This window comes from Callorhinus ursinus, unplaced genomic scaffold (assembly GCF_003265705.2).
Source record: "Callorhinus ursinus isolate GAN/ISIS: 27379988/994484 unplaced genomic scaffold, GSC_fseal_2.0 scaffold88, whole genome shotgun sequence".
In the NCBI taxonomy this organism is placed as follows: Eukaryota; Metazoa; Chordata; class Mammalia; order Carnivora; family Otariidae; genus Callorhinus; species Callorhinus ursinus.
Genome location: NW_027397150.1, coordinates 2,946,496 through 2,969,327, shown reverse-complemented (window position 1 = coordinate 2,969,327; position 22,832 = coordinate 2,946,496). Strand labels below are relative to the sequence as shown.

Genomic DNA, 22,832 nt, shown 5'->3' with positions numbered 1-22,832 from the left:
GGCATGACTTAACACGATGAGATTACTGTGAGGACACTTCAGCTAAAAGAGCAATCAGGGGCCGTCACCCCGAGTTTTAATCATCACTTGGACAGCTCCACCAAGGCTCTTTCACATGTTTTCATTTTCACCTGCAGTGACATCTGCAGGGGCTTGCTGGGAAGAAGTGTCTGAGAGAGCTTACGGAGGGTCCTGGAAGTGGCCGCAGGGCTTCCGGACAGCCCGCCCAGTGCTGTGTATACTGCATTTCACTGCCATGGAGGAGGCTGGAGCTCATCCCGGCAGCCAAGCGAAAGCACCATTTAATTTGTCTTGGCAATTAGACAGGACAGCTTTGTTTTCCCAATTTACGTCGTTTAGCTGTTAGAGGGGTCCCTCCTCCGGAGCTGAGGTTGTAGGAGGAGAGGCTATTGCGTGCTTCCCAGTATCCTAGACATCAGAGGAGAATTTAGGAAATCGCATATTTGGTTTCCTCTCATATATTTTTCACTTGTAATGAGGAAAGCTTTGGCCAGTCACTTCTGATTGGATAAACTGATTGCTATTCCTTGTTCAAAGATGTGATACGAGGGCGCCTGGGTGGCTCAGTTGGTTAAGCGACTGCCTTCGGCTCAGGTCATGATCCTGGAGTCCCGGGATCGAGTCCCACAGCAGGGAGCCCCGCTTCTCCCTCTGACCCTCTTCCCTCTCGTGCTATCTCTCATTCTCTCTCTCTCAAATAAATAAATAAAATCTTAAAAAAAAAAAAGATGTGATACGATAAGAAATATCTATTTGGTCTTTTCCCCCAGTTCCTGGCACACAGATCCTGAAACCTTTGGAACCTCTAGAGTGATGAAGAGTGCCTTTAGTATGCTATTGGGATGACTGGTGGATGGGGGCCTCTGGCGGCTTCAGGATGGGGGCCTGTTGCCAGAAAGACCAAGGCATGACTGAGGGTTGAAACTTTCATCCCCATCCCCACCCCCCAGGTATCTGCAAAGGGGTGGCTGGTGATTGAGCCAATGGTCAATGATTTAAGCAATCTTGCCTAGGTGATGAAACCTCCATAAAAACCCCTGAACTATAGGGTTTGGACAGCTTTCAAGTTGTGGAACACATCAAGGTGCTGACAGGGTGGTGTTAAAAGAAACCACAGGCCTAACATCGTGACATGTTAGGCCAAATCAGCAAACCTAACTTAATGCCTAACCTAACTGCAGTTTCAACTCCCCAGGAGTGTAACCTTTAACCAGTCAACATGGAACTTCCTGGTCAATGCTAGGACATTTACTGATAGATACCTTCCACTCCCCTTAGGAGGACAACCCTGCCTAAACAATGCATTCCTCGCTAATAAATTCCTTTCTTTCCTTCCTTCTTCTTTCTTTAAAGATTTTAACTAATCGCTACACCCAACATGGGCCTCCAACTCACAACCTCAAGATCAAGAGCCACATGACTGAGCCAGCCAGGTGCCCCTATTTGTTGTTGTTGTTGTTAAGCCTTCTCTCTACCTTTAAAAACTTCTTTTGTTTAGCTCAGCAGAGCATCTCTCTCCTCACTAGATGGGATGCTGCCAATTCATGAGTCAATGAATAAAACCAATTAGATCTTCCTATTTACACAGCTGCATTCTGGTGTTATTTAACACCAGAAAGGGCATGGAAGCTCCATGCATACTCCCCCTCTCCTCCCCTATACCTTGCCCTACATTTCTCTTCCATTTGGCTGTTCTGAGTTGCATCCTTCATTTAAAAAAATCAGTAAATGTAAGTAAAGTGTTTTCATGAGCTCAGAGGTAGAGAGAAAATCTTAAGCAGGCTCCACACCCACCCAGCACAGAGCCTGATGCGGGGCTCGATCTCACAACCCTGAGATGATGACTTAAGACAAAATCAAGAGTTGGATGCTTAACCAACTGAGCCACCTAGGTACCCCTATAAAGTTCTTTTTGATTAAATTCTATTTTAAACTCAAACTAGTGTCATCAAACTTTTTGGTTCAACCTGTTTTTTAGAATTTATATATTGCAAATTTATATATACTGCAAAATCTCTACAGTCTGGATAAATACCTTGGTCATGGATTTGTTCTGGCAGCCTATCTTATTACTGGAACAAATAAGAACAGGAACTTTTTTTTTTTTTTAAATGTAATCTCTATGCCCAGTGGGGGCTTGAACCCATGACCATGATCCCAAGATCAAGAGTTGTGTGCTCTACCAACTTAGCCACCCAGGCACCCTGGGAACAGGAGCCTTTTATGACATCCAACAGTCTACAGGATCAAGTTCCAACTTCTCTGCGGGGCAGTCAAAGTCCTTTACTGTTTGGCACACTTTTCAGCCTTACCTTCTGCCACTTTTCCCATAAATACTACTCTCAAACAATCAGACCCAGTCATCACTATCCAGTGACTCTGGACGCTTCCCAACCACTAGGCCTTTGCATAAGGTAGTTTCTCTGTTAATAAGGTAGTTTCTCTGTTAAATGCATCCTCTACCTCCTCTTCATGAATTCTCCTACTCATCCTTCTTTCAAGCTCTCCAACTCCTTCAGAGATGGTCTCTCCTCAGGGATCCCTTAGCTCTAGTAAAAAGTTATAACAGGGGTGCCTGCGTGGTGCAGTCAGTTGGGCACCCAACTCTTGATTTCGGCTCAGGTTGTGATCTCAGGGTCGTGGGATCGAGCCCTACGCCAAGCCCCACATTGGGCTCCACGCTCAGTGCAAAGTCTGTTTAAGATTCTCTATCCCTCTCCCTCTGCCCTTCCCCACTGCACACCCTCTCTCTCTCTCCCCCTCTCTAAAATACATACATAAATCTTTTTAAAAAGTTATCATAGTGCATCATAAATATTTATTTGTATTACTCCTTAGACTCCTCTGCCCTCGAGGGTAGAGGCTATTACTATCACTCTCTAATTTCTAATGCATAGCAGGAAACTAATTAGAAGGCAGGAAGAATGAACAGTTCTGAAATGACCACCATGAGCAAAATAAGTCAGATGGGCATATTCTTTTAGTAAACAGAGATCCAAGTACCTACTGAGTGCTCGCTAGAGGGTGCGAACGGTAAAGAAGATAGATGTAGTCCCCACTCTCTGAAGAGTCTGCAGTCTCGTAAAAGAGACAGATTTATAAACAAAATAATTATAAATATATAATAAAAGCTCTGAAATAAACAACCAGTACAGTAAGAACTATAAAAGAACAGTGTTGTGACACAGAAAATTAACAAAAGAACTAGAACCAGAAACTCCTTCTTCAGAGATGGTGGTAAGCAAAGTACTGTTTAAGCTGACAATTCTGTTCCGATCGAAAGGATAAAGAGGAAGTAACCATGCATGGCGCAGCAAAGGGTAGGGGTAGACATTTCAGATTAAGGGACTAAAACATGCAATGGCTCTGGAGTGAGAAAGAGTTTTGCTCATTCAAAGAAATTCAAAGACCAGGGTGGCAGAGCACAGGAGCAAGGGGAGGCAAGGCAGAGGTGAGCTCGACAAGGCCAGATCAGGCAGCACACTTTCTGCCACAATGGAAATTTGAATTGTAATCTAAGTGCAAAGGCAAATACAGTAATAGGATGATTCTAAGTGTGACATGATTCAATTTATTTTCATAAGGTTTTTGTTTTTCCTGCTGTTATGTGAAAAAGAGACTGGAAGACAGCCACAAGAATGCAAAGATCATAGTTGCTGGGATTGACTTCATTTCAGGCCAAATGATCCAATTCTTCTCACCATTTGGTCCAGTGCACATCATCTTCTAAGAGACTGCTGCCCTTCAGTTTATTGTGCTTCTCATCCCTGTTTTCATAAGTCAACATCCAACATATACTTTCTTGAAATTCCATCAATTCTGGTATAGGCTTTATTAATATGCTCATTTTATAAGGAATAAACCGAGGTTTAGAGAGTTGACTAAGATGCCTATGTCAACCATCTAGCAAAAACCGGTTTCCTTCCAGTTCTGAATGGACCTTCAGCATTCGAGGGAAACATGAGAACTACTACCATATGTAAAAACAGCCACTACGTTCTATGACAGGATTAGGGGACAAGGTTAGGGAAAAACTGAATAAACACTGATGAATACAAGGTCATTCAAGGGGATTAAGATAGAAAAAATAAATGATTATTAAGTACACTTGTGAAAAAAATATATCAAGCTCAGCTATGTTTGGCAAACTAATACTTTTTTGTCATTTTCGTCTATGAAAGAGTCAATATCCCCTTTCTCATTCAGTGGTAATAAATACACGGACATAAAAAAGGAATCTTAGGGGCGCCTGGGTGGCTCAGTCCATTAAGCATCTGCCTTCGGCTGAGGTCACAATCCCGGAGTCCCGGGATCGAGCCCCATGTCGGGCTCCCTGCTCAGTGGGGAGTCTGCTTCTGCTTCTGCTTCTCCCTCTCCCTCTCCCCCTCCCCCTGCTCCCTTCTCTCTCCCTCAAATAAACAAAATCTTTAAAAAAAAGGGGGGGACTCTAAAGCCTAATAAACTACTCTTGTTATCTCAATGATTTTTAGGATTAAGTCTGCTCATCAATACCACCAAACTAAGCGTAAAGTATCAATCTAACAATTATAAGATTCTAGGTAAGCAGAAATAAAGTAACCATGAATTTATAGCTAGAAGAGCCTAATCCTGAAATGTATCGTATTATTTCAGTCCAAGTGGGTTAAAAACCAGAAACTATACACAGATTCCCAGGCAACAGCAATCATCCTTATACCTGGATTCCATCATCCCTTTACCAACCAAAGGAATGATAATATAGGAATGATAACATCAGGTCTTGGATAGGAGTTCCTAACCCTACTTGATTTTCAACAAAACAAATCTGATTTTGAATGGCAAAGATGTGATGTTAGAGCATTTCTGCCAGTGTCTCAGCAGCAGCTCCCTAAATACAGGGTCCCTCCACTTGAGCCACCAGTCCTACTGATGACCACTTCAGTAAAAACAGAGTCTACAGGAGCCCAGGGGGGGCCCTGAAAAATATTAGAGAAAACAGATATATGTCCATGTTTCCAGGACAAGCCAGGAAAAATTTTTAAATATAGTTGATCCTCTTGTAAAGCATCTCTCTATTGTGGAATGATGCATCAGATCCCAAAACCTAATTATAATCTGCACACTTCCTACCTGTAATAAACTTTACTACCTGAAATGGACGCACTATCTAGGACCAGCATACAATTCATACTATATAAGTAAATAAATAGACATTCTGGGCTGTAAATGAAGATTTTGTGAGATTGGAGATTGACTTAATCTTTTTGGGCCTGATCAATTCTAGGTGACAAAGAATGGGTGCTAAAACGGAGTTTCTGGAAGAATAAGGTTGATGACTAATCTTGGACTGTGTTTGGTCAATGTTTAGTCAGTTAGCCCACCTTTATGACATTTCTATCTCTGCTCTCTGTAATTTCAATAACTATAACATCAGGATATGCTAGGGATGATTTAAAAACTTGCTAAGTAGGGGCACCTGGCTGGCTCAGTCAGAAGAGCACGCAACTCTTAATCTCAGGGTTGTGAGTTCAAGACCCACATGGGGTGTAGAGATCGCTTAAATTAAAAAAAACTTAAAAAAAAAAAAAACTGGCTAAGAACGTGCGCACACTGGAAACTCAGAATGAACTGTTAAAGGAATGAATGAACAATAAGCTTAAAAGGATTCATCATTTTCTTTAAATCAAGTTGCTGATTTGTAGAGGAGGCAGTGCTAAGAGCCACAGAAACAGCAAAGTTCTTCGAAGGGTGTGTGTGTGTGCATGTGTGCACACATACGTGCGCATAAATACACATCTACATACCTGCACTCAAGGCCACACCAGTACCACGGTGGCAAATGGACATCGCCATGGGAAGAGACCAACTGCGAAGAAATACACAAAGGCAATTAAAAAAAGGAAAATATGACACCATAAGAGAGACTCCATTTTGGCGAAGAGAATATAAACCACTTTGGAAATAGGCACTATTTACACATAAAAACAAAACAGCTTTTGCATTCTTGTGTTTCCACTTTCTAGTTTGAATATACGAAAACTGATTTATTTCAGGAGAAGCATCCCTCCTTTTACCAGAAGGAAATCAATCACAACTCAAAACTCCTCTTTTCATAAGAAGAAACAACGTGAGTGGGTCAAAGACACCAATTAAAGTTGCATCTACCTAGAAAATAATCACTGGAATACAACCACCTGGGTCCTTCCTTGTGCCAGTCAAAAGACTGAAGTAAAAAGAAAACGAAGTGAGTTTTGTTGATCTAGTTTCATAGAATATACAGTCACCCTTGAACTCTTTCTTATTTTTTATTATGTGCCCATAAATATTCACACTGAGCGTACCATTTATTCCCTAATAAACTACCTATCCCAAATTTTTAAATCCAATTTTCCTGGATTTAGTAAATGTTTAATCCACGGTCATTTCTAAATACTTTGTCATCAAACCCCTTTCTAAATCATGTTCTGAATCATTAATTTGCCAGAGCATTTCTGTAGAAGGACAACTAACACTGCTATATTCTAGACCTATCTTTTTTTTTTTTTTTAAGATTTTTATTTATTTATTTGACAGAGACAGCAAGAGAGGGAACACAAGCAGGGGTAGTGGGAGAGGGAGAAGCAGGCTTCCCGCCGAGCAGGGAGCCCGATGCGGGGCTCCACCCCAGGACCCTGGGATCAAGATCTGAGCCTAAGGCAGACGCTTAATGACTGAGCCACCCAGGCGCCCCTGGACCTAGTTCTCGTGCTCGAGAGGATTGGTTAGTGAAATGGAAACAACGGGAGTCTATGGATAAAGTTAACATTCATCTTGGAAAGTCTGCTTAGATAGGAAAAGCTGAGCATAGTCAGATCATATTTTCAACACTCTACAGGGAAGCTACTCAAGTAGGCTGAAAAAAATCTCAAAAAGAAATTCTAACTATGTAATGAAAATGGTCACAGTAAGAAAGGAGTTATGTCCAAAGAAACCCAAAATACTGGCTAGACACCACTCTGCTTAACTCAGACTTAACAGGATAAATATAAAAGGCAGAAGAAGAGCCACATAACAAAGGACAAGCAGAGAACAATGACATAATTTGGTTAGATAAATCAGGAGACTAAAACCCAGAATGAGCTGAGGCTTGCAAAAAATGTCAAGGACAACAAAAAGGGGGCTTTTAAAATTGTATTCAGAGAAAGAAAGCCTCCTAACCAGGATGGACAATTTTATGTTAATAGATGACAGAGTACAAAGCAGATTGCTCAACTATTTTATTTGTCAAAGAGAATGATTATCAGACTGAAAAAGAACAAATATTGATTTGAGAGAACTGAAAAAAACAGAGGTGGGGAAATTGTAAGACACTGCTTAGCATTCCAAATGGACTTAGGGCTCGCGGCCAGCGAATGAAATCCCATGACCGGAAGAGCTACCAGATGAAGCGTGCGCACGGCTCTGGATATTTAGAAATACTGAAGTGGAAAGTGGGGTTGAGGCGAGAAACTGCTGCAGTCAAACATGACCCTCATTTTCAAATATGGTTACAACCACAGCCTGGGTCAGCTGAGTGCTGAGGAGGTAAGGAGATTTTATTTCCTAAACAACCACAGTACTATTTCCAGTCCCACATGACCTTCCAGAGTCTTGTCACTCCTTATCAGGCACATAAGTATTGTGCCCCTTGAACCTGGGCAGAACTTCATGATTGATGGCCTCAAGAAAGAGAACGTAGCAGAACTGATATGGCATGACTTCCAAATCACACTCTCTCAGGCTGTGAGGAAGCCCAAATAAGCCCATGCAGAGAGCTCAGGTTGTAAGGCTCAGGTGGGGAGAAAAGGACGGTGCCCCTTAACAACCGGAATCAACCCAAGTCGTGTGAGTAAATGGATCTTCAGGTTAATTCAGCCCCAGCTTTTGTGTTTTCTAGCTGAGGCCTAGACATCACAGAGCAAAGGCAAATCATTCCCACTATTTATTTCCTTCCTTCCTTCCTTCTTTCCTGCCTGCCTGCCTTCCTTCCTTTCCTTCCTTCCTCCCTCCCTTCATTTTATTCCCACTATTTCCTGTTCAAACATTAGGTAAGAGTCTAGTATAGAAAATCAAGACTGTTTTAATTCACTTGCAGAAAAAGTAATCACTAAGAGCCACTAAAATTTTCCCTCAGGAAAAATTTTTTTCAGGACATAATGAGATCCCTTTGAACACAGATTAGATCTTATTCATCTCTGTATTTCCAACTCCTAAGTGTATCAAGCACACTATGAGCAATCAACAAATACACTGATTTGAGATGTATTAATTTTATTTCCTTTTTTTTAAAGATTTTATTTATTTATTTGAGAGAGAGAATGAGAGAGAGAGAGCACATGAGAGGGGGTAGGGTCAGAGGGAGAAGCAGACTCCCCGCTGAGCAGGGAGCCCGATGCGGGACTCGATTCCGGGACTCCAGGATCATGACCCGAGCCGAAGGCAGTCGCTTAACCAACTGAGCCACCCAGGCGCCCCTAATTTTATTTCCTTTTTGACTGTTACTGGAATGTTAATCAAGGAAAGCTAGAGACATAGGATATATGAATTTCAACAAGTTATTTAACAACCATGTTGCAAGTAATACCATCGACAAAGTAAAGCGCATTTCTCTAAGGAAGATATACAAATGGCCAGTTAGTACATGAAAAGATGCTCAACATCACTAATCATTAGGGAGAGGCAAATCAAAATTAGAACACAATACCTCTTCACACCCTTAGGATGGCTGTTATTAAAAACAAACAAAAAGAACAAATGATGGGGCACCTGGGTAGCTCAGTTGGTTAAGTGACTGCCTTCAGCTCAGGTCATGATCCCAGGGTCCTGGGATTGAGCCCCGCATTGGGCTCCCTGCCTGCCGCTACGCCCTGCTTGTGTTCTCTCTTGCTCTATCAAATAAATAAATAAAACCTAAAAAAAAAAAACAAAAACAAAACCCAACAAATGACAAGTGTTGATGAGGAGGTAGAGAAATTGGAACCCTTGTACACTGTTGGTGGGAACATAAAACAGTGCAGCTCCTGTGGAAAACAGTATGGCGGGTTCCTCAAAAAATTAAATAAGGAATTACCATATGATCCAGCAGTTTGGTTCCACTTCTGGATATATACCCAAAAGAACTGAAAGAGGTACTTGTACACCAATGCTCACTGCAGCATTATTCACAAGAGCCGAAAGATGGAAGCAACACAAATGTCCATGGGTGGATGAACAGATAAGCAAAATGTAATGTACACATACAACAGAGGATTTATTCAGCCTTAGAAAGGAATGAAATTCTGACACAGTCTACAATATGGATGAACCTTGAAGACATTGTGCCAAGTGAAATAAGCCAGGCACAAAAGGACAAGCATTGTATGATTCCATTTCATGAGGTACCCAGAGTAGTCAAATTTATAGAGAGAGAAAATCGAATGGTTAGGGGCTGGTGCTAGGGGCAGAGGAGAATGGGAATTATTGTTTAATGAAGGATTCTGGAGATGGATAGTGGTGAGATGGTTTGTACAAGGTGAGTATGTTTAATGCCACTGAACTGTGCACTGAAAAATGGTTAAAATGGCAAGTCTTATATTACACGTTTCACCACAATAAAAAATGTTAAAAAAAAAGAAGTAAAAAGACAACCCAATTAAAAAAATGAGCATAGGATTTGAATATTCCTTTCTCCAAAGAGGATATGTAAATGGACAATAAGCTCATGAAAAGACATTCAAAATCAATAAACAGATGTCAGAGAACCAGTGTGCTTACATTTATTTTATATGATTCAAGATAAAATTAGAGCTATTGGCTAGAAGATATAAGTTGCAACAACTTCAATAAAAGAAGTGTCTTTCTGATGATAAGAGAAGTTCCCAAACTGGAAAAGTGGGGTAGGGTAGTGAGTTCCTTGTATACTAGAAGTATACAAGCATGGGCAGACAACCATAAGAAAATGCTGCAGAAGATATTTACTCATTAGGTACAACCGTGACTTTTAACTTCCTGTGTGTGTGTGTGAACAACACCTTTCTTGAAATGCAAAATGCAATATATAAAACAGATTAAAGTGAAGTTGCTTTGGTTACCCAGGGCTGGGGGCCTATAGTTTCATCTGTGTGTTGACCAGCCCCCATACAACCATCCACAGAAGCTTAGTGGACTATCCAAAGCCCCAGTGAGCACTCTGAAAATCAATGAGGTTGATGATGAAATTAAATTTAATGGACCCTTCCAACTCTTAAGTTTTAGAAAGTTTCTTTTTTTTTTTAAGATTTTATTTATTAGAGAGAGAGCACACAAGCAGGGGGAGTGGCAGAGGGAGAGGGAGAAGCAGGCTCCCCACTCGGGAGCCCAACGCTCGATCCCAGAACCCTGGGATCATGACCTGAGTCGAAGGCAGATACTTAACCGACTGAGCCACCCAGGCGCCTCTTGAAAAGTTTTTTTTTTTCTTTCTTTTTTTTTTTTTTAAGATTTTATTTATTTATTTGACAGAGACACAGTGTGAGAGAGGGAATACAAGCAGGGGGAGTGGGAGAGGGAAAAGCAGGCTTCCCGCTGAGCAGGGGGAGCCCGATATGGGCCTTGATCCCAGGAACCTGAGATCATGACCCGAGCCGAAGGCAGATGCTTAACGACTGAGCCACCCAGGCACCCCTGAAAAAGTTTTCTAACATCCTTTTCAGTGACTCTTGTTTTCCTGATAACTTAAACCCAGCATACACTTTTGCTTTGATAAACTGACCCAATTTATTAAGAGATAAAGAGTATCTCGGGGCACCTGGGTGGCTCAGTCATTAAGCGTCTGCCCTCGGCTCAGGTCATGATCCCAGGGTCCTGGGATCGAGCCCCACATCGGGCTCCCTGCTCGTCGGGAAGCCTGCTTCTCCCTCTCTCACTCCCCCTGCTTTAGTTCCTTCTCTCGCTGTGTCTCTGTCAAATAAATAAGTAAAATCTTTAAATAAATAAATAATAAAAAGAGTATCTCATACGGTGCTAACTTAACCTTATTTTCATGCCTCCTCCAAACAACTCTAGAAGTTAGTAACAGAAAATATGATTACATAAAACATAAATCAGCCATCTTTCCTGGACATATCACCTTGGAAACAGCCCTGTGTTCCCTGATGCTTTTTTTTTTCCCCGACAAGTGTGTCTAGAGTTTCATAACTCTTATGAGCCAACTAGGTAGTGAAAGACTCAAGCCCACTGCTTACTACCATTCGTTATGTGACCCAAGAAAAAAGGCCAGGGCTAATTATTATTATTTTTAAAGATTTTCACCAAAAACTAATGATGTAATATATGGTGATTAACATAACAATAAAAAAAAGATTTTATTTATTTATTTGAGAGGGAGATAGCTAGAAAGAGAGCATAGGGGGGAGGGGCAGATGGAGAAGCAGGCTCCCCACTGAGCAGGGAGCCCAACATGGGGTTCGATCCCGGGACCCTGGGATCATGACCTGAGCTGAAGGCAGCCACCCAGGAGCCCCCAGGCCAGGGATTTAAATATAGACTCAGAATAATATAATAATATAATATAATAATAAGTTCTTCACCATTATAATCTCCCCAAATCTTTTCTCTCTTAAAAAAAGTTTTATCATGGGGCGCCTGGGTGGCTCAGTCGTTAAGCGTCTGCCTTCGGCTCAGACCATGATCCCGGGGTCCTGGAATCGAGCCCCGCATCGGGCTCTCTGCTCTGCGGGAAGCCTGCTTCTCCCTCTCCCACTCCCCCTGCTTGTGTTCCCTTTCTCGCTATGTCTCTCTCTGTCAAATAAATAAATAAAATCTTAAAAAAAAAAAAAAAGTTTTATCATAAAGTTGCAAGGATTAAGATCACTTATTAGTCTCCTTCTGTTTTAGTAGAATGTCCAATTTCTGCAATCAGAATTATTTCTGGAATCTGGCTTGGAAAAAATCTGAAGGGTTGTGGTATTTGTGGAGGTGGTTAAAAAATGGCCAGCCTCCCTGGCAAGAACCCAAGTAAAGAGGGTAGTGGAGCTCAAGGAGCAGCTCGAGAGGGGCTTTTCTTTGCCAACACCAGCACAGCCACTATCAATGTTACTTCTAAGAACACCAGGTAAGCAGCTACAGATGCATCTATGCACACGTGTATACCCATATATACATGTGCCTGTGTTTGCAGACATACACATCCCAGTTCTCTCTACTGAAAAGGCCTAGAAGCCATGACATCCTGGTAGCAATGAGCACATCTAGCACCCAGATCTTGACTGCACAGGAGCCTTCTTGAAGAACTCCCACTGGCTGAGTGTGGGACAATTTGGACATCAAAATAAAGGAGAGTAACACTGTAACCTTCTGGGAAAACAGGAACTGTGAAATAAAAAATATGTATATACATTGTCTCTGTTCCTGGTTCCTGACACCTGAGCTCCTAAAACCCTTATAATCTCCCGAGTGACAGGAGTGTTAGGTGTATCTTTTGTTCTAATATTTGGTCTTTGACCCTGATTCCTGACACACAGTTCCTAAATCCCTTGGAATTTCCTGGGTGGTAAGAGTGTCCTTTGTTCTAATGAGGTGACTCTGGATGGGGGCTGGTTATCAGAAAGACTGAGCCATGATTAGAAACTTGGAGCTTTCAGGTCCACCCCCCCTTTTTCCAGGGAGGGAAGAGGGGCTAGAGATTGAGTTAATAATTGATCATGCCTACCGATGAAGCCTCCATAAAAATCCCAAAAGTGAAGGATTCAGAGTTTCCAGGTCGGTAAGTATGTCCACATGTCAAGAGGGTGGTGTATCCCAACTCCATGGGGACAGAAGCTGCTGTGCTGGGAATATTCCTGATACAGAGGTACCTAAAAGGGTACCAGTTGTTGATCTGTATCAGCTGTAATATCCCTTATAATGAACTAGTAAAGGTAAGTAAATGTTTCCAAGTTCTGTGAGGAATTCTAGCAAATTATTGAACCTGAGGAGGGGGTAAAGAGAACCCTTGATTTATAGCTGGTCAGCCAAAAGCCCAGGACTTACAAACTAGCATCTGGAGTGGGGGGCAGTCTTGTAGGGCTGAGCCCCTAACCTGTGGGGCCTGCACTAGGTCCAGATAGTAAGTGTCATAAATGAATTACTGCACACCCAGTTGGTGTCCACAGGTTGGAAAACTGGCTCGTGTGGGAAAAACCTCCATACACTTGATGTTACAAGTACTGAAAGCAGAGAGGAAACAGTGCTGTTTTTCCTTTAGCTGGTGTCATAAGAGTAGAGGAGAAATGAGTTTTTCCTTTCAGGAATCCTTGAGTCTATACTGATAAAGAAAGAAGCTTTAGCCTATTTATTAATTAATTAATTTATAAATAAATCTAGAGAGTATGATGGAATTAGAAAAAATATAATCTGGCAACCATCATAGTAATAACTGACTCCTAGTAATAACTAATAAAAGCTGATGGTAAGTATCATCAACAGATGGGGGGCAGAAGTCTCACCACAAAATAATTAACAATTAATAAACAGAGTTCTTTATTCATTAACTTTATAGATGAAGAAATCTAAGCAGGCACATCTTAACTAATGATAAGAGTCAACATCGCCAGTAATGGGGTATAAATCATTATCATGTGCAGCTACAACTCCCCCCCACCCATGCATAGAAAAGAGCACAGCATCACCTCAGAGGTATTCCTGCCAAAAGTGAATAAATCACAAGAAAACGTCAGGCAAACCCAAACAGGAACATTCTAAAAACGTTAAGGTCATAAAAGATAAGGAGAGACTGAAAAACTGTTCCACACTAAAGGAAATCAAAGAGTTAAAGAGATAACTAAATGCAATACATGATCCTGGCTTGGATCCTGGACCTATAAAGGACATTATTAGGACAAGTGACAACATTTGAATGGGATCTGAGGATTAGATGGTGACACTGGATCAAAGTTAATTTTCTGATTGTGATGGTTGTACTACAGAGTGTCCTTGAATTTTTTAAGGGGGGGGTGGGAGGGGGAGAGGGAGAGGGGGAGAGAGAATCCCAAGCAGCCTCCATGCTCAGCACAGAGCCCGATGTGACGACCCTGACTGACAATCTGACTGAGGTCAGGACCTGAGCCAAAATCAGGAGTCTGGCGTTTAACCAACTGAGCAACCGAGGTGCCCCTAGAGTGTCCCTGAATTTAAGAAACACACACCCAAGTATTAAGGGTTTGTGGTAGTCAGAGTAACGACCTCCCTGAAGATGTCCATATTCTACTCCTTGGAACCTGTGAGTATTTTACCTTAAATGGCAAAGGGGAATTTAAAGTTGCAGATGAAATTAAGTTTGCTAATAAGCTCACCTTAGGCTAAGGAGACTATCCTGGATTGTCCAGATGGTCCCAACATAATCACAAAGGTCCTTACAAGTGGGAGAGGCTGACAGGAGGGAATGGAGAAGAAATGTGACAACGGAAGCAGGGTCGAAGTGGTGGGAGGGAGAAGAACGCACCCATCATTGCTGATTTTGAAGATGGAGGAAGGAGGCCACAAGCCAAGGAACTCAAGAGTAGCCTCTAGACGCTAGAAGAGGGTAGGAAAGAGATTCTTCCCTTGAACCTCCTGAAGGGAATGCAGCCCTACCAACACCTTAATTTTAACCCAGTGAGACCTGTGTCAGACTTCTGACCTATGGAACTGTAAGATAGTAAGTGTGTTGTTTTAAGCCACAAAGTTTGTGCTAACTTGTTACAGCAGCATTATAGGACTGACGGAACATCATCTCTGCACTTGATCTTAAATCATTTGGACATGTTAACAAATTGGGAATGTGCATAAAGCTATACAGGAATTCAATGTATAGTTTCCATAACATTTATGTGAATTTGAAACTGTTTCAAAATAATGTTTTTCAGTTAATGGGACTTACATTTTGACCCACCAGAATTTTCCACATGGTAGTTCTACCGGATAAATTACCCTCTAAGGACAGAAGACAGAAAACAGTCTTCTTATATAAAAGGCCTGAGGGAAATAATCAGAGATGCAATGGCCCAACCTCCAGAACCTTCACCCATTACTTCTAGACTCCCCAGTTCCAGAGACCTTACCTGTAGATAGTGATATGAGGAGACAGAGGACGGTTTAAATCAGTGTTCTTATTCCAGAACCTCTCCATCTCTTCCTTGGCGGTGGTTCCCAAAGGAACAGCACTAAAATAAAACGAGAAGGCTTTAAAATGATTAAAAGAAAACTTGGCTTGAGTTTTTACATAACAAAAAGTTAAATAAAAAAAGCTAAGCTCTAAGCTGGGCTGGATGAGCCCACTGCAGAAGGAAAACATGTCGGTCCACTCCCCTTGTCCTGATACCAAGTCTGACTCAGTTATCAATAACCTCAATCACCCAGTGAGGTTATATCAGAGGAGAGAACTCTTCTTTCTAATCCCCAAAGACACAGGTCCTGCAACAGAAGCTCAACTTCTTTCATGTTGCATAGCAGACCAAGGACAATATTTCAAAACCATTTACATAAATGGATCACCCTTTCCCCAGGCCACGGGTGCTGTCTCATACATCACCACCTGCTCTCATTTGTTTTGTCAAGACTCCCTTTCAGGTTCTCAAAAATCAAGAACTGGATCAGCTCAGTACCTCTGAACAGTTTCTTGGTTTCCCTTGTCACTGCGTTGGGGTGAAGCCAAGTGTTGAACAGCTGTGTTCAACAATTTATTATGTACCCATATTAAACATGACTCCATCCTCCTCAGGAAAATATAACCTACCCATAGATAACTTACTAATTACAGAAAGAAAAAAACAGTAATTTCCTAGTGGAAAAATACCTAGCAGACATTCCCTTATTCAAATGATCACATGCCCCCTGATGTGAATGTAACAGAGAATATACATCACTTAAGTATTACTCCTGACAAAAATGGGTAACCTGACTCTAATTATAGGAAATGGTCAGACAAACCCAACTTGAGAGACACTCTACAAAATAACTAGCCTGTATTTTTCAAAAATGTCAGGGTCATAAAAGACAAAGGAAGGCTAAGAAGCAGTTCCAGATTAAAGGATACTAAAGAATTATGACAAATAAATACAATGTGTGAGCCTAATTAGCTCCTGGATGGGGAACAGGAAGACTGTATTTCTATAAAGTACATTATATTGGACAAAAAGAAAATCTGAAAACTAACTGTATGCTGAATAAGAGTACATCAATGTTAAATTTCCTGAATTCGATAATTGTGTTTGCATAATTACACTGTTATATAAGATAATGTTCTTGTTCTTAGAAGAAATATTTAGAAGTAAAGCATCATGGTGTCTGCAATTTCATCTCAAAGAATTCAGAGAAAATACTAACAGTAATTAAATATACATCAGCCTTGACCACACTAAACTGTCAATATTAGACCAGGTTTGACCAACATAACAATTTCGTAAGACACAACCTAAAATACATAAAACTCCAAGCAAACATTGCAAAATTTTAAAAACCGATGAATCTAGGTGAAATGTATATAGAACTCCATTGTACTATTCTTCCAACTTTTCTGAAAGTAGAAAATATTTCTCAAGTTTTAAGTTTAATATTCTTATCCATCCTTCTATTACCAGATGAGAAAAAGTGACCACAATCATTAAATTTTCAGCCAACCATCTGCAACTTCCTTCTTTCATATGTACCCCCAAAATCCAAACCAACAACCCACTGCTGTTCCCTGAGGGAAGAAAAGTTAAGTCATAATAACCTCCACAAATTTAGAAACTTACTTTCTGATAGAGCACCGAGGACTAAGGTGAGCACGGAGGCAGTGACGGCCGACATGTCTGCAAGAGAATAAAGAGTCAATGGGGGAGCGCCTGGCTGGCTCAGTGAGTGGAGCCTGCGACCCTGAACCTCGGGGTGGTATCCCCCAAGCCCCACATTGGGTGTAGAGATTACTTAAAAATAAAATCTTTAAAAAAGAGAGAGAGAATGAAGAGTCAACACACATTTAGAGATCAACCTCAGTTTCTCAACTTCTCTATTTCTGTAGCATGTTAGATTTAGGACGGGTGGAAAAAATTAGTAAGATGAAAACAAGGACTGTATCAATGTCCTTGAGATTATTTTTTAGTTGGAAAGCTACAACTTTAAATAACTGGAGAATAATCACATATGTAACCTACAAATCAAAGTAAAGTTTTAGCTGAACACGAATAATACAAGATAAAAGAATAGTCCATTGATAATGTTCAACAAAGAATGTCCTTTTTTCTAAAGTTAGGTGATGGTTAAAGGACAGGGGTAGGGGTGCCTGGGTGGCTCAGTTGTTAAGTGTCTGCCTTTGGCTCAGGTCATGATCCTGGGATCAAGCCCCACATCGGGCTCCTTGCTTGGCGGGAAGCCTGCTTCTCCCTCTCCCTCTCCCCCTGCTTGTGTTGTGCTCCCTCTTTGGCTGTCTCTCTCTCTGTCAAATAAATAAATAAAATCTTAAATAAATAAATAAATAAATAAATAAATAAATAAATAAAAGACAGGGGTAAATAAGAACAAGAATCAGAATACACCTTAGTTAACTGCTGCAAATGGATGAATTAAGAAGAATAAGGAGTTTGTGGAAAGAGGGTTCTAAATATTAAGCTACCATTTTAGGAACTACCGTCAAGTTCCAGACCAGCTGGATGAACTTCAAGTGAAAATGTCTCTAATCATGCAAAAAGCATGGGAACGCAAAGATTTCCCTGACCAGTGAAGAGCTATGTGAGGAGGATACACATGTTTTCTACCAAAAAGTTGCTATTTTTGAAAGATATACATCAGTACCAAAACTGCTTTTCTGCTTTTCAAGTCTAAAACTAAGATATGCCCAGGCATTCTATGTAAAGTGAATTTAACTGATCCAGAGTTCACACAGCATTATGAAAAAATGACCACTACACTCCTTTATTCACATTATTATATAAAATCTTTCCAAAAGTATTTAAGAAAGTTACGCGAGTGGGATTAAAATTAAAAATACATCGATTCTACAAAAGTTTACGTATATCTATTATATGTAAGGCACTGTGGGGATATAAAATCTCCTTGAGGTCCAATGATCTTCTAAAAAAAAGCTCATGGGCGCCTGGGTGGCTCAGTTGGTTAAGCGACTGCCTTCGGCTCAGGTCATGATCCTGGAGTCCCGGGATCGAGTCCCGCATCGGGCTCCCTGCTCGGCGGAGAGTCTGCTTCTCCCTCTGACCCTCTTCCCTCTCGTGCTTTCTATCTCTCATTCTTTCTCTCTCTGAAATAAATAAATAAAATTAAAAAAAAAAAAAAGCTCATGGTGTCCCTCACATCACTGATACTAGATGCATAAACAGTTCAAAATCCCTATGCTTTACACTAGGACAGTAGAAGTGTCCACTATTTGAAGGCAAAATAATCCAATCAACACTTCCTTCAGCTCTGCCTTCTTTCCAGCTTTGGAGGCAAGAGGTGAATGCTGACATTGTGTACCCAAGACTCCCAGAAAGGAGAAGTGGGAACAAATGTCTTCAATCAATTGAAGCAATTGTGGCTCTGGAGTTGCAGGGCATGCATTCCTCACACCAGGCTAGGTCCAGTCACCCAGCTACCCGGCAAGAGTTTGCAGATGTGGGTTGGAATCTACAGCACTCTCTGTCTAGTTCTATTGTTTCCCAGACAAATACCAATGTAAGCTTTCCACAAGGCCCTAACAGAAACTAGCTGCACTAACTCCACAGCCTTATTTGAAACATGACAAAAGTAGGTATCTATCCCTGCCTTTCATGTGAAACCAGGAACTCTGAAAAGTTCTACCAAGGACTTGGGCTTTATATGTTGTAGCTAAAAGGTAACAGTACCTTATTTTTAAATAACAAGCCGGAATGTATCATTCTCATTAGTATTATTCCCTAAATACAATATACATGTCTACCCAAAAATGTAATCACTGCTCAAATCATTTCTGAAACTCTTCCCTGGATTGGGGCAACAACAGTGATGCAGAAAGAACATTAAAATAAAAAAGTCAGGGCACCTGGGTGGCTCAGTTGGTTAAGCGACTGCCTTCGGCTCAGGTCATGATCCTGGAGTCCTGGGATCGAGTCCCGCATCGGGCTCCCTGCTTGGCAGGGAGTCTGCTTCTCCCTCTGACCCTCCTCCCTCTCGTGCTCTCTCTCATTCTCTCTCGCTTTCAAATAAATAAATAAAATCTTAAAAAAAAATTAAAAATAAAATAAAATTAAAAAGTCAGACTGGAGTTCTAGTTCTGCATAAGTTGTGTAACTTTACAGAATCACTGAGCCGCAGCTTTTTCATTTATGAAACGGGATTGATAAGACCTACCTGACTGGTCGCTGGGAGGATTACATAAGAGTATGTACAGAAAGGCATTCTCACTATCTCAGCAATATCGCCCATATACATAAGATATTACTAAGATTTCATTGGTCTCCCCAAGGTCTTTAGAATTCACAACATATTCTTCTTAAAACCCTCAGTGGCGATAAAAATACTCATCTGCTCAAAATGGATTTGACTTTTGGAAAAAAACAGAAGTTATTCAAAGCCAAGTCTATGTGATCAAACTAAATAAAACCATTTTTGGTCCAAAACAAGATGTGACTACAATATAATGAGTTTCTCTTATATGACCTCTAAACTTGATCTGATGGTAGGCCAAAAAAGTTTTAGAAATAACTAGGGGTAAGAGCAACACGAAAATAGATGTGTAACTTTGAAGGACAGGATGACGAGCAATACAAAAGTTCTCATTAATGGCTATTAGCACCCAAGCTACAACAGAAGACACCCCTGATTTCTTCTTGTCTCTCACCCCCCATATATATGCGTGGCATCGCCCAATCCTATCGGTACTAACCAGGAATCTTCAGTCCATTGTTTTAGTCCTTATCCTTTTCATTTCTCACAAAGAGGACTGTAAGGGAAGCTCCTCAACTGATCTCCCTAGCAACTCTCTCTTCCCTATCATTCAATATTACCAAAGCTAACTTACTGAACAATAAAGCTGATTTCATTGCTCTTCTACCCCAAAGTCTTTCAACAGTTCCCTGTTGCTTGCAGTATAAGGTCCATATGATAGCCAAACAAGGCCTTTCTCAACACAGCCCAAACCAACTCTCGGGACCCATTATCCCACAAATTCCCTTCAGCCCCTTATATGTCTACCACACCAAATATTACACTACATACACCCAGAGGAGGCCGTCTTAGGACCACATGCCTTTGCTTGTGCTGTAGGGTGGAACCTCCCTCACACTCTGATAAACTCATCCTTCAAAACCCAACAACTCCTAGACGGCAACTTCACCGTTTCTTTAGCCTTACTTGCACCTGCCTTGCTTCTACACCACTTCTTCATAGCTCTATATCAACACATATCATGTTGCTTAATAATTATTTACTTATCTCCTATGCTAGCCTGAGCTCTTCAAGGATAGGACTGGAATGCTTTGTGTCTAGAACACCTATAATAATGTCTGACACACAGAAGAGGCTCCAAAAAATGGTTTGTAAATGAATATGCTTATTTTAAAAAAGCTGTCTTATATATTTAAAGTTAGACCCTATTTTTAGAGGTGTTTCACATGTAGCATTTCATATGATGAGCGTCGTGCAGATAGTTAATGACTTTTGGTGACTTTGTGCTTAAGCAGCATGAACTTTGTTAGACAGAAGCCTAGCTGTTCTTAGCTTAGTTCTCTATCTCTGTCTTGGCTTTGGCAAGTCATTCCTTGAAGTGAGTGCCAACGGAGCTCGCATTACTCAGCGGGTTATTTATTCCTGGCTAGTCTGTGAACTGTTTAGAGAGTATACAAAATATAGGGCACTATTCAAAAGCTATGACATACAGTACTCTGAGAACTAATAATTTTTAGTTAGCTAAGCATTAAAAATGTTTAACCAATACTTCTTTTAAGTGGGCCCAAGTTATTGCTATTTTCATTCACAAATGAGGAAACCACAATTATGGAATCAGTGACCCTTGACTTGTCCAAAATAAATAGAATTCGTGACAATGCCAGAACTAGAAACCAGCTCCTAGAATTGCCCAGAAGGTATTTTCCTTTGAGGCTAAATCAGCACATTATGAACAGTTCCAAATCCCTGTAGTGAAATGGAATTTGACTCAGAACTTCAATCAGAAAAAAAAAAAACTGGGGGTTGGGCATCCAACTCCGGTCCAGCTGATTTCAGCTCAGGTCATGATCAAGACTGAGCCCTGGGACTTGGACCAGCTCTGTGCTCAGCAGGGAGTCTGCTTGAGATTCTCTCCCCTCCTGCACACATGCTCGCTCTCTCTCTAAAATAAATAAATAAATCTTTAAAAAAAAGAAAAAAGTTTAATTCCCTATGTCCCCTCTTAAGAAAGCCCTTGTGAGAAAAGGAGAGGTGCCCTTCCCATGAGCTTCAGATTACTACTAATGAAAAAGTAGTCTATTTCTTGGCACTGAATCCTAGTGGTGACCATCCTACACATCTCAAATGATACTGTCTGGACATACTTAATGAGTACGATAAGTGTTAGCTTCTAAACAATAATCCTGAAACTCCTAAAATGAACTGTTTAGAACCAATATGATCATTTCAAGCTAAATGTTAATTCTACCAAAAGTCCCTGACATCTACCAAAATATGATGTATCAAAGAATTCAAAATCATTCAATTATGGTGAAACTACCTGGAATAAAAAATGCAGTTCTGGCAAGACTGGCCCTGGCACACCTTAGGAAAAAAAGGAAAGGAGGGGCAGGGAGAAAAATGATCGATTAAGATAACCCATTCCTGATCTCAACTCCAAGAGGAATAGTTTTGTCACAGAGAAAAACTAAATAAAGTCCCTCTATTTTTACACTGGGTGACTGAAGTGGAAAGAGAAACGAGAAAACATTTGGGGAAATCAGGAATTAAATCTCAACAACATTAAAACTAACTTTCCATAACAAATATTTTCCAAAAATAGGCCTGGCACGAAACTATGCCGGCATTTGTACCAGGAGTGTCTAAAGTCACTTAAGTCGCTGTGTCTACGAAGGCTCTGAATAGAGAATGGAGCCTAGAAAGAGGACAGCTCAGAATGGAAGAAAATCTAGGGTACTTCTCCGGACAGTGAATGACCTCTTATAGGAAAACTCAGACATCCACTCCCCCTTCCTTCTCTCCCCAAATAAAAAGAGAAACTAAAATTGAATTCCCTGGGCTGCTGTGAGGCAGTAGAGCGACCGCTATGGGCGCTACTGCTAATCGCCAGCGCGAGAGGGATCCAAGGCCTCCAGTCCCCTCCGCCGGGGGCCCGTTAGGAACTCAGACGGTGCACCCTCACTGCCAGCAACTAGCGTTTGCAGAAGTTATAAGCAAAGACAAAGCACACGAAGATCCCTCTCCCCGAGACCCAATTCCTGAATAAGACCTCGAAGTCCTAGCGGATGATGCGCTGACCTCGAAATCGTCAACTTTACTCTCTCGGAGCTTGGCTCTGGGTGCGGGTGCGGCCCCGAGAGCCATCTGGGGGGAAAGTACTGGAGGTGGGGGGGGAAGTGGAAAGGGCGACAGCCGCGCGACCCGTCGGTAGGAAGTAGGGACGAGATAACGGGCCAGTAACCCCGGGGAGCGGCTGGGGAAAAAGAAGGGGCCCTAGGATTCCACAGCGCGCGGCACGCACACCCGTGGGCCCTTTCCCTGCCCAGGCACGGGACAAACAGCCGTCAGCAAGACGTAAGGGGCAGTGCAGGCCTCCCGAGGGCCGCGGACACCGACTCCCAGCCCCAAGCTAAAGTCACCTCAACACGAGCGCAGCCATCTTGAGTCCCGGCCTGGACGGAAGTGACGCCCAACGTCCCCACCGCCCTAGGGCGGGGTCTCTATCA

At 41.6% G+C, this 22,832-nt stretch overlaps 1 protein-coding gene across 1 annotated transcript in view; it reads right to left on the bottom strand.

Annotated features, from left to right (window-relative positions):
* SDHC (succinate dehydrogenase complex subunit C) overlaps positions 1-22,827 on the bottom strand; it is a 33,907-nt gene extending 11,080 nt beyond the window's left edge. The window contains exons 1-4 of the mRNA XM_025860639.2: positions 22,746-22,827; positions 16,728-16,784; positions 15,054-15,155; positions 5,805-5,866 (exon numbers count right to left, since the gene is read on the bottom strand). Of these exons, the coding sequence (XP_025716424.1) occupies positions 5,805-5,866; positions 15,054-15,155; positions 16,728-16,784; positions 22,746-22,765 (241 nt within the window). The 5' untranslated portion in view covers positions 22,766-22,827. The remainder of the gene's footprint in view (positions 1-5,804; positions 5,867-15,053; positions 15,156-16,727; positions 16,785-22,745) is intronic.
* Positions 22,828-22,832: the final 5 nt, after the last annotated feature.